At 40.0% G+C, this 12,424-nt stretch overlaps 1 protein-coding gene across 1 annotated transcript in view; it reads left to right on the forward strand.

The window, feature by feature from the left end:
* Nucleotides 1-11,559, forward strand: part of fasn (fatty acid synthase) — a 30,357-nt gene extending 18,798 nt beyond the window's left edge. The window contains exons 30-42 of the mRNA XM_080834014.1: nucleotides 2,442-2,561; nucleotides 2,771-2,893; nucleotides 3,496-3,719; nucleotides 3,838-4,030; nucleotides 4,357-4,508; nucleotides 4,710-4,801; nucleotides 5,493-5,890; nucleotides 6,021-6,209; nucleotides 7,167-7,394; nucleotides 8,185-8,396; nucleotides 8,997-9,095; nucleotides 9,569-9,820; nucleotides 10,423-11,559. Coding sequence (XP_080690140.1) covers nucleotides 2,442-2,561; nucleotides 2,771-2,893; nucleotides 3,496-3,719; nucleotides 3,838-4,030; nucleotides 4,357-4,508; nucleotides 4,710-4,801; nucleotides 5,493-5,890; nucleotides 6,021-6,209; nucleotides 7,167-7,394; nucleotides 8,185-8,396; nucleotides 8,997-9,095; nucleotides 9,569-9,820; nucleotides 10,423-10,545 — 2,405 coding nt within the window. The 3' untranslated portion in view covers nucleotides 10,546-11,559. The remainder of the gene's footprint in view (nucleotides 1-2,441; nucleotides 2,562-2,770; nucleotides 2,894-3,495; nucleotides 3,720-3,837; nucleotides 4,031-4,356; nucleotides 4,509-4,709; nucleotides 4,802-5,492; nucleotides 5,891-6,020; nucleotides 6,210-7,166; nucleotides 7,395-8,184; nucleotides 8,397-8,996; nucleotides 9,096-9,568; nucleotides 9,821-10,422) is intronic.
* Nucleotides 11,560-12,424: the final 865 nt, after the last annotated feature.

A 12,424-nucleotide genomic window follows, 5' to 3' on the forward strand; every position in this document is an offset into this window, starting at 1 on the left:
GAAACAAAGGCACAAACATAAGGCTCATGTGATCTAGGGCCCCTGTTTATCATAGGGTTTCTATTTTCAGCAGCCATTGCCAGCAGAAATAGTCTTTTCATTCCATCATTCAACTCTTTATTTCCCTCTTATAGGAATCAGTTTCCACTTATTTACTTATAATATAAAAAACCGTCGCAATGACGTGTGTTAATGTGGGCTGATCCAGTGTGCAATAAGCATGTAAAGAATAGAGGTGTCGGATGATCTTGTCGCTAGCAGTTGTGCTTAGGGCTGTAGGCTAAGGGCTACAGGGCTAAGGGCTTAGTAATCAGAAAATCAGACCTGTCAAACAACACCCCACTTGATGAGTCCTGGACAGAGAGCTAAGCCTTGTGGACACTTGTTGTTGTTGATTGATTAGACCCCAGAGATAAACGCCTTTAATAACTCTGAGCCTTGGAGCAGCGCTTATGATGCAGTAACATAATAAACAGTCATGAATCACGTTCCTGGGTACCGTTCGGCGACGCTCGCTAAGCGGTTTAGCGAGCTAAATTCCAGGCAAATAAAAGTCAACACAGCTTTATCGAGTTTGCCGAACCAACTTCTGGTCAATAACCATGGTAATTAATCGCTTAGCACTAACCTGCTCCAGGGCAGGCTAAGCAAAGTTTAGCTGGCTGAACTTGCCACACCCACGCCAAAAGGAGGGATCCCATTGACAAGGAGTCATATTAATAGTTTGATTAGCGTAGGAAGAGTTCTTTGCGATCGCCAAGAAGATCCATTTTTCCATCATGATGAGTTCTTGTAGGCTATGAGTGCTACCGATCCACCCGACAAGGAATAATTAATTGAAAAGACCTTCTCGAGTCATTTATTGCATACACCACCGTCGAACATTGAATGTCTTCACTTTTTGTAATGTCGGCGATGCGGAGAACAAAGCACTCATAATTATATGACATTGGTAGAGTTGATAAACCCGAAATAACTTTCATTCGCAGCCTGAGACGTGATTTTTAGTTTGCACATGAATAGCCTACTAACGTTTTCTTTGATCCCAGGAAATTTGAGCACATAACCCATCTCCATTACGGAGATATTGGCTAAAGTTGTTTTACCTACTTTAACTTACATCATTGCAAACGTGTAGTTTTGCAAACGTGTCTAGTTTTTGTGCAGTAGGGAATGGTGGATGGTGGATGTGGATGGTAAGGTAGATGCATGATAAGAAGAGAGAAATAAACACTATTTATTTGCATTGCTTCAATTTATTGAATTTCTTATTAACATATTCACATTTAGTCATTTAGCAGACGGCTTTATTCAAAGCGATTTACAAGGAGATGTAAAACCACAATTATTACGGAGGCGAAGGGGGGCGAACCAGCAATCTGTTGCATGCAATCCATGAGCTCTAACCGCTACACCAAAGTCACATATTCCACATCGGAAAAAATATCACGGATTAGTCAGCCTATACACAGTTTTTTATATTGGTGTCACAGCCGCGGCAGAGTTGAATTTTGACATGATTATGGTCTTGAATTCTTCATAACGCGGTCATGGTCATATCCTGCCTTAGCGGAGACAAAAATTAGTCTTTTTCTTTGAGTTTAGACTATTAAAAATCATGGTTTTGGTGATCGACCTTTCCTGCCTTTTGAAGCAGGACGTGCACGCGCGATTTAGCTGACGAGATAACTTAACTAGACAATTTTTTATTTTAGCGCACGTCGCCAGACCGGCTTAGCCTGTTCTCATTTAGCGAGCTAGTTAATCTCCAGTCGCGAGCTAAATGAATTGTCTTAGCTTCAGTTGTACGCCGAACAGGGCCCTGGTTGCCCTAAATAGCATCAAGTAAGATCGGTAGATTAATTTATTCAGTTTCAGAAGTAAGCTACTGATTACTTAAACTAAAAGTAATTTTACAGTTCTGTTTGAATTTTCGTATAACAGCAATAAAACTGCACACCTTGAAATTTCATAAAATAACTTTAAAAGTACATAGGCCTAGGCCAACTCTGAATAGTTTAAGTAGTTGTTTAATCCAAATAGGAACCTTTGTTTTACTGTAAAGAAAGCTTTCATTGCTGGCGAATGGTTGTGTTGGTGGGTAAGGCGTCTCCCAGACATTGGCTATTGGCCTGTTGGGTTGAAAAGGAAAACCTTTTTATTCAATTTCACTTGTTTTAAATGTTTGATCTTCATATAACTACTTATAACCAGGGTTGAAAACTCCTCCCCTTTCGACAAAATTCACTCTTGATTTTAGTAAAGTTGATTTGTACTCATTTGATTAGTAGAGGAACAACATGTCTGTCATTTGTTGGCAAAAATATGATGGATTTCAACATGTTTTTGGTTACAAATTCATGAGAGATTATATAAAAGAAAAAGTTGAATTCCTCTCTTATGTGCTTTACTGATGGCCATGATGAATGTTTCTTTTGTAGGCTCTGGAGAGAAGCGTAGATACTTACAGGAGCGCTTCCCTGAGCTCAGCGCTACATCCTTTGCCAACTCAAGAGATGCTTCCTTTGAGCAGCACGTCCTACAGCAGACACATGGGAAAGGTGAACACACACATTCACACAAGAGTTTCTAATGTAAATGTTTAGATGTGACATTACAACTGATCTAATACTGTATATCTTAATAAACATCTTCTTTTGTGTCGCTCAACTGATCTAATACTGTATATCTTAATAAACATCTTCTTTTGTGTCGCTCAACTGATCTAATACTGTCCATCTTAATATACATCTTCATTTGTGTCTCTCAGGTGTGGACGTAGTTCTTAATTCTCTAGCAGAAGAAAAACTACAAGCAAGTCTGCGTTGTCTGGCACGACACGGTCGTTTCTTAGAAATCGGAAAATATGACCTGTCAAACAACACCCCACTTGGTGAGTCTGTGGACCAACAGTCTTGGATAGAGCCACCAGGGCCAAAAGTGGATGTTGTTTTTAAGACTAAGTTATTCTCAAACTAAGGGATCAAGTAAATGGCAGTATTTGAAGTATGTTCCCATCTTTTTAGAGTGTTTTGATTTTTTTGTACATTGGATATGACCGAAATAGAGAAGGAAATGTAAAACATTGCTATTACATGTTTGCTTTATGACAGACAACACAGACAACTAATAGGAACCTATTTTGTATCTCTGGTAGTCTCATGATGAATAGCATTTTGATTTATCTATCAGAGCTGTTCAAAATGGTTCGCCTAAATAGCAAATGTTTTAGAAACCTAAAGCCAGCCCAAGGCAAGGGGGAGAAACACGAGGCCTAGACAAGGTTTAATAAGAGTTATGTGATGTAAGGTAACAGTGTGTCATGGGTTCATATCAGTCATACTCACATTGTTACCTTTCACACCTAAATGGTGCCAGGAATGAAGTCATGAGAGCCCAAGGCATGACACCGGTCTTCGAAGGCCACTATTGTTTCTGCTTTCCTATTTATGAATGGTTTCACTGACTCATCTGAATATCCTTCCACCCATGCAGGCATGGCTCTATTCTTGAGGAATGTTTCCTTCCATGGGATCCTGCTGGACGCCCTGTTTGAGGAGGGCAACCGTGAGTGGGTAGAGGTGTCTCAGCTCCTGAGGGAGGGCATTCAGGAGGGCACGGTCCAACCGCTGCGTACCACCATCTTTCAGAGAAGTGAGGTGGAGGATGCCTTCCGCTACATGGCCCAGGGCAAGCACATCGGAAAAGTCCTCCTCCAGGTTGGACACAAGTTTAAATTCCCTCTTTAATTTATTTTGGTTTGAAAAGTAAACCATCTTTCTGAAACAGAACTTATTGCGTATGGCACTGATTAGAATACCATGTCCTCCCTGTCAGGTGCGCTCTGAGGATAAGAAGAGTGGTGTCACTCCTCTCTCCGTTCCTGCCATCTGCCGCACATTCTTCCCATCATCCTCTTCCTACATCATCACTGGTGGCCTCGGGGGCTTTGGGCTAGAGCTTGCCCATTGGCTGACCGAGAGAGGGGCCCGCAGACTTGTGTTAACCTCACGCTCCGGAATCCGCAACGGTAGCTGCTCAACCAAGAACACACACTGGCAACCTCATATCTTAGCCTTATCCATTTTAGACAAATAGTCTTAGCTGATTTTGTTATTGAATCATTGAAAATGGAAGAAAGAAAAAAATGAAATCCTTTGACTGGTTTTCTAGGCAAACTCTCCAGCTGGAGAAGGTACTTATCAGATGTATTCTGGAGAGTCTCTTTGTCTCATTGGGTGTATTGTGTGTTTGTGTTAGGATACCAAGCTAAGAGAGTTCATTGGGTGTATTGTGTGTTTGTGTTAGGATACCAAGCTAAGAGAGTTCATTGGGTGTATTGTGTGTTTGTGTTAGGATACCAAGCTAAGAGAGTTCAGGAATGGCAGGCCATGGGTGTCAAGGTGCTGGTCTCCACTTGTGATGTCAGCACACTGGAAGGGGCAGAGAATCTCATTGCTGAAGCCGGCAAGCTTGGACCTGTAGGAGGGGTGTTTCACCTTGCTATGGTAACCAAATATTTTATATTATCAGTACAGAGTGTTATGTATTTTACAATCAGCTTACCTGAGTGGAAGAACTGTATCTGTGGAAAGAAAATGATTTAATATTGTTGCATGTTTTCAATGTTTATCTGCTGTAATGCAAATATAAGTAGATATCACACTGAAAGATAGAGTGGTAGTATTCATATATCTATTTTCTTTAAGGTTCTGAAAGATGGCATGTTGGAGAATCTCTCTCCAGAGCATTTCCTAGATGTCAACAAACCAAAATATAATGGAACAATCCACCTTGACAGGTACCCATTAGGAGCTAGGTTTTTTTTGTGTGTTGGTTTGTTTGATTTGTTCGCACAATTAGTTAACTTGAGCGTTATTTTGACATGATAATGTTAACATGGTGAGCTCCGGTAACACAGTGAATAAAACATCCCAAATATGGAAAGTGAATGCTAGAGGGGTAATGCTTGTAGCCACTTGAAGTTCATTATTTTGTCGGCCATGGTAGTGAAGCTTTTACAAAGGTAGTGTGGTCTCAAGACCTGAGATGAGCTGGATGAGATGCTACATGATGTTATCAGCTTGCAGAGAAGACACAGTATGTGATATTTTGAGACACCTGAATTTAGCTACCTCATAAAAAGCAAAGTTTCGATGTAAACTGAAGGGGTAATATAAAACCCTTATGGTAAACTGTCTGTGTCTTACAAAACATGTTTCTTAAATTGGAGAACCATGTCTATTTTCAGAAGATCCTCTCATCTAAGCATCTCTCCTATTCCTCTTTATTCTGTGTTTATTGAATACGAAAAGTACAACAGTATGATAACTTGCGTAGCAGACTTTAGTTAAATCAATCCATGCAATAAGTCCACTGCATTGTAGACCACTTCACGCTTTAAAATAGCTCAGTGGTGAAGAGAAACGAGTGGCTTGAAGCAACATGAAAGCTGAAGGATTGATCACCGACCTCTTCCTTTGTCCTCCCAGGGTGACCAGACAGCGCTGTCCAGATCTGAAGCAATTTGTGGCCTTCTCCTCTGTTAGCTGCGGCCGCGGTAATGCTGGCCAGAGCAACTATGGTTTTGCCAATTCTGCAATGGAACGTGTCTGTGAACGCCGGCGTCATGATGGCCTCCCTGCCCTTGCCATCCAGTGGGGTGCCATCGGAGATGTTGGCGTTGTTCTAGAGACAATGGGTGGCAATGAAACAGTGATTGGTGGCACCCTCCCTCAGCGTATCTCTTCCTGTATGGAGGTACTGGATAGTTTATTGTGCCAGTCTAGGCCTGTGATGTCTAGTTTTGTGATGGTAGACAAAGTGATTGCAGTTAAAGGAGAATCTGGTGGGCAGAAGGACCTGGTGGAAGCGGTGGCTCATATTCTGGGTAGGTACCAACCCTGATGCTGTAATATCTGTTCTCATGGAACTTAAATGTTGGCTTAAGAAGGAATTAAGTGAATATTTAGTAATTGCATTTGTCCTGGGTTTGTCTCTCATGGCTGTTCCCTTTTAAGGTGTGCGTGATGTGAGCACCCTGAATGCAGACGCTTCCCTGGCCGATCTGGGACTGGATTCACTCATGGGTGTGGAGGTGCGGCAGACACTGGAGCGTGACTATGACATCGTCATGGCGATGCGAGAGATCCGTCAGCTCACCATCAACAAGTTAAAGGAGCTGTCTTCTCAGCCAGGGGACAAGGAAGGTGAGTTTGAGATCTGGAAAAACAGGATCTCAGAAATATATTTATATTTTCCTTTGACTAGCTGCAAAGACATGCTAAAAATTATGTATGTTGTTAACCCTCTCTCCAACCTTATATAAAAATAAATATATGATTCTAGCCTAGGGTAGCCACACTCACATTACTGCTGTCTATTCTACATAGCTCTTGTAATTTTGCTCTCCGTAGATTGATATCAGTTAAATGTATCAATGTAGATCTTGGACTAGCTTTAAATGTAACAAAGCATAGTCATGGTCAAGTATTTCAACAGGAAGAAATTAAGTTTTAACATGAACATTAACACAAACATAATAAATGATATTAGAACAGGTAACACACAGAAAAGCTATTTTAAGTCTAAGGTTAAGTCTAAGGTTATTTTTAGAATCAATTCTGAGATGATAATTGTTTACATTATGCAAAAAATGTACTATGTCTAGTAGTGATGATCTAGTTTGTATAAGAATCTTTACAGTTATTTGTTAAACAAATGAAGTAGAAATGGGCACAGAGGATTTGTGATTGGCCTATTCTGTTCTCCAGCTTGAGTGAGTGAATGAACCAGCTTGCCCGCAGGAGAACTGTTAGTTTGAGATGTCAGACAGGGAACCCCATGGTCATCGCTGACATTTGACTGAGTCTACTTCTGTGTAATATGTCCTAAGGAGGTCCATTATTTGTCCTTTGAATTAAAACAACTGAGTTAAGTTTGATATTGAATGTAAGTGTGTAAATTAAATCAACACAGTTGTGGATATATGCAGACACACATGCATCATATGTCCTCAGAAGGGATTTCATACTAGTGAAAGACTGAATTACAGCTTTGATTAGTGCATAGATTTACTTGAACTGAGACAATTCAATTCATTTCAATGATAACATCACAATTCTTTCTATAGAGGTGCACACACTAATAGATCTGTTTTCATCCAGAGTCTCGGACGCAAACCTCAAAGAAGTCAGGCCCAAAGGCCCTCCTGGAGTCCGATCTCAGCCTGATGTTGGTCAACCCAGATGGGCCCACTGTCACCCCGCTCAATGGGGTCAAGAGCACGGAGAGGCCCCTCTTCCTGGTCCATCCCATTGAGGGTTCCGTTTCCGCATTACGCACCCTCACTAGCAAGCTCAATGTGCCCTGTTATGGCTTGCAGTGTACGAAAGGTAAAGGTTATTCTGCGTTTGGCTCCATTGTATTAAAGGCTGGGATTGGCTGGCCGATCTTACAGCACTGAACACAATTTTCTGTAATCTTCTAAATTCATATTTTTTTTATCTTTAAATTTACTTTACTTTTACCACTATCGGGGTCATTTGTTTCATTCTTGTACATATACCCTTTCCTGTTCCTCTTGATCCATTTTGTACGAGCCTGTAATCAGGTCTGATAGCAGGCGTACTTAGCTGTTGACCATCACTTTAAGAGGGGGGTTCTTTCTTGTTAATGCTCACAAATGCTACTTGTTAGTTTTGGCAGAATATAAATCCCTTTTTTTTTTTTTGGTTAAGCATAAATGTTGCAACAGGGTATTTTTCACCTCGACCAAAGGAATACCTTCTATGTAGACATCAGAAAACTATTTAAAATACTGAATAAAGATGGCCCCTTTATACAAATCTTTTAAGGAGAGGGAGAGAGAAGTAGAAGTAATCTGAAATAAGCATTTGTTTTGTATGCTGTTCAAGTAATTAAAGAGAAGGGCAATAGGACAAGCTTATTTGAGGGATTTTTTTTCCTTCACTTTTTTTTTTGCCAATATTGGCCCAAGCCCAGATGTTAATTATAAACTGCCCACATGTATGGTGTTTAATTAGTTGTTGTAGTAGGGAGAAATGAAGGCCCTTTTAAGTGAGTCTGTAATGTTCGATTCCTCTTCATATTTCCATAGTTGTGTGTTTGATATTATTTAGATGTATCAGCTCACTGGTCTTGTTCCTCTTTATATCTCCACAGCTGCCCCACTGGACAGCATTCACAGCATGGCTGCGTATTACATAGAGTGCGTGCAGAAGGTACAGCCGGAGGGGCCTTACCGTATTGCCGGCTATTCCTTTGGTGCCTGTGTGGCCTTTGAGATGTCCTCTCAACTTCAAGTAGCTGGCTACCCAGTTGAGCACCTGTTCTTGTTCGACGGCTCCCACTCTTATGTGGCAGCTTATACTCAGGTGAGTAGAGTCTTTGGCTCCTGACTCCACTTCACCATGGCCCCCTATTCGCTTGTCTTTCTTGATTACACCCTAAAGTAACCTCCATTTTTTGCAACAATATGTTTAAAATAGCATATATGGTCTGTGAGTGAGTTTGATGTTTACAAATGTATGTTTTGAACAAAATAAATGTCTTGTTCTGTTCCTGTTACATGTTTGTTCTTGTTAAATACATTACCGGACTAGCAATAATAGCAAACACACTATGACGTATTGTCATACGTCAAAGTTCAACACGTGTGAGTGTAATGGTGTGTCAACCTCAGACCTAAAGTCAATGGCATTTAGTATTTCAACACTCATTTTGTAGTTTCAAAATCATATCGAAATAATATGCCACTGTATCAAACCGCATCAAATGGTGAAATGTGTGTATCGTTTCACCCCTAGTAGTCACAGTATTAAGTGAGAGTTACAGGAAGACTTTCGTAACATCTATAAAATCATTGATATGGTCTTATAAGTTAATGACCGAATGAACAAGCACCATAGGAAACTACCATGGTTGGCACATAAACTGAAGTGGAAGCATATCTGTGGTTTCTTCCGCATTTGCAGAGTTACAGAGCAAAGCTGACCCCAGGCAACGAGTCTGAGGCTGAAACAGAGGCTCTCTGTGCCTTCATCCAGCAGTTCACAGGAATCGAGTATAACAAGGTAAAAAGACACTCATGAAATGAATGTTATTAAAGGTAAACTCCAATCACATTTACTTTATGTTCTCCTTAATGAGGTAGTATTATGTCTGCACAGATGATGCAGATGAATGTGGACCACTATTAGATAAGCAGAAGCAGAGTCCCAGTACCTATGCACTGTTTGGGGAGGTTATAAAAATGATCAACTGTTTAGGGAGGTTATAAAAATGATCAACTGTTTGGGGAGGTTATAAAAATGAGGCACTGTTTGGGGAGGTTATAAAAATGAGGCACTGTTTGGGGAGGTTATAAAAATGAGGCACTGTTTGGGGAGGTTATAAAAATGAGGCACCGTTTGGGGAGGTAATTCAAATGTAATGAATTGGCAAAAAGAGGACTGCATGTCATGTTTGCAAAAAAATTAAAACATCTTTATATTTAATAATAATGACTGTGAATATACTAAAAGTTGAACACTCTGTATTTTCCCAGCTGCTTGAGACACTTCTCCCGCTGCCAGACTTGGAGGCAAGAGTAAATGTTGCTGTGGACCTCATCACCTCCGGCCACAAGAACATCAGCCGCCCCTCACTACACTTTGCTGCTTCCACCTTCTACCAAAAGTTGAAAGCTGCAGACGGCTATGTCCCCGCCAGCATGTACCATGGCAGCATCACCCTGCTGAAGGCCAAGACCAGTAGTGATTACGGAGAGGGCCTTGGGGCAGACTACAAACTCCATGAGGTGAGATTTGTGTTACTCTTACATAATCCTTATCCTCAACCAGCCTGAAAATTTGACTTTTGTACCAAGTAGGACTTTTCTTTTACCAAATATAACTATTTTTCACATTACTGCAACCAGATACTTTCAAGATCAAATAACTTACAAGAAAGAAAAAAGTCTTAATTTTTCCACAAAGTTAAAAGCACTGATAGTTTTGTGATTGTGTCTATAACATATTCATTTGAATGGAATATCATATTGAATTACCTTGCATGTTACTCATGGCAAACCAGTTCAGGAATACTATTGGTCTTTACTTATATCTTGTGACCTGTTTGGTTTATCCTGAGGAGTGGGATGTCATTGGAAAGCTCAAACTGGGTCCATCTGGACACCAAATATTTTAACCTTATTATGTATTTGGGACATAAGGCATAACTATGATCAGGACTATGGCCACTTAAACTACCTCAGACGAGTATGTGAAGGCGAAAGGGAGGAGAAGTTTCAAGACTGCATCTGAGAGTTGAGGGGATCCCCACATCAGTGCAAAAAGAAAATGAATGATGTGTGTGTGCTTGCTCTTCATGTTTTGAAGCTTTGTGTTTTCCTCCTGACAGGTCTGCGATGGGAAAGTGTCTGTTCATGTCATCGAAGGCGACCACCGCACATTCCTGGAAGGTGAAGGCGTGGAGACCATCAGTGGCGTTCTCCACAGCTCATTGGCTGAATCCCGGGGCTGACCCAGTGGCCATATGTGTCAGTTTGCTACTCATTCCAGCATGCTTCCTATTCCATCACCTTGTGATCTCATCTCTGCTCCCTAACATTCCCTTTCTGTTTGTAACCAAAAACTCATCTCTGCGGCTTCTATACTGTTTCTCTTCAACTGTTCAAAGATGGATTTTGGATAGTTTTGCTCAACTTGGTGTTTGCATTGTTGGTCCCTCGATTTATCATTTCGATTTAATCCAATGTACATGTATTCACTGCCGTCTTGCACAAATGGAATATGACATCATGTCAGCATATTGAACTGCATATACCATCAACGGTAGTAGATTAATTTGTCTCTTGGCAAGGGATCCATAACAGTCTAAAGAATAATCTTCTGTAGGTGGTATTATTCTGAGTTACATGCCCACATCCTTATTGGATCATGTTGTTATTGTCGGTGAATCAAATTCATCTTTGTGCTTTTAAATTTCTGTTGATTTTGTCTGGAGGAAGTTTACATGCTATAGTTTACATGGTACATGGTCAAAAGTAACAGTTAAGGAATTAGGCGTTACAATACGTGAGTTAAGAATCATTATTTTTAAGGTATATTTTGGTCTGTTACATGTATAAGTATGAAGATAAACAATGCTGCTTTAAACTGCTTATCTGACTAATAAATAAGATCATTTGTAATATTTTTTGCATAGTGGGATTATCCAAAATGGACCAAAATGGCATCCAGCTGTGAACTTTTATTTTTTTGGTTGCGGGTGGGGTAATGGATTAGCAATACGCTCTGGCAAAATCCTAGAACTGTGTGAGCACCATCTTTGACCTTTCATGGTTGAATGCAACAAAGTGAGGTCAGAAACTTGAGATACTACATTCTTGGTCTTTCTGAGACTTCTTGTCAAGTCTATGACGAATGCATCACCCTCTGCTTTAGTGTTGTGAGTGGCTGCGCAAGTGGTCGAACTGGTTTTTCGTTTATTTTTGTTTTTTTATTGTAATTTTCCAAGTATTTATTGTGCTAGTCCCAATAAAATGGTACCACTAACAATTTAATCAGATGTGTCCTGTTTTTACTCAGTCCCCTTGTTTTAGAAGGGCTAAGGACCTGTCCTAAAGTAGAACATTGTACAAAAGTTGAGAAATAGTGCATGGTAAAGTTTAAAGTGGTACACTGTTAGCTGAATTAAGTTTGTAAGATTAATGAAGAAGACTCTATTGAGAACTGCATCACTCTTAAGTTTAATTGGTCAGGATTTGTGTTGGAGAAATACTGGATATCTGAAGACTGGTTTTGCCAACAGAATAGCAGTGACTTTGACCTTTTTCACTGACATTGAGATATTTGGATTCATAGTTCAGTGTCCATCTCTGAAGGGGCACTTTTCTGGAAGTATAGTAGTACCATAGAAGTAATAAAATATGCTTTTTTCAAAGTGAGGACAAATGAAGCAACTGACCAATATGAGGCTATTTCTCTACTGAACTAAAAGACAGTCATTCAAATAATCCAGGCTTCCAAAAAAAAACAAATGTTACATACTTGATCCTTTTGCACCATACATTTGTAATCTTATTTTGTGTACATTTTTATTTTATTTTTATATGCCAATTATGCCTTTTCATGGTTTCTTTGTGTCAGCCTAACACAGAAAGCATAAAGTATCATTTTTATTTGTATACAGTATCCAACCTACTTATATTACCAAATATCCTTTTGAAGAATAATTACTTTGCAAAGACACAAAGACATTGAAATGTAGGCCAGATGACATCATTTGTGTTTTACAGTGTTTTGCTCATTCAACTGAATCCTCTGCTGCTCTAACCCCAAGACACTATCAAAACAAGTAGTGTAGACGGCCATAAGATTACTAAATGTTTAATGATAGC

This window comes from Sprattus sprattus (genome assembly GCF_963457725.1).
Source record: "Sprattus sprattus genome assembly, chromosome: 3".
Lineage (NCBI taxonomy): Eukaryota > Metazoa > Chordata > Actinopteri > Clupeiformes > Clupeidae > Sprattus > Sprattus sprattus.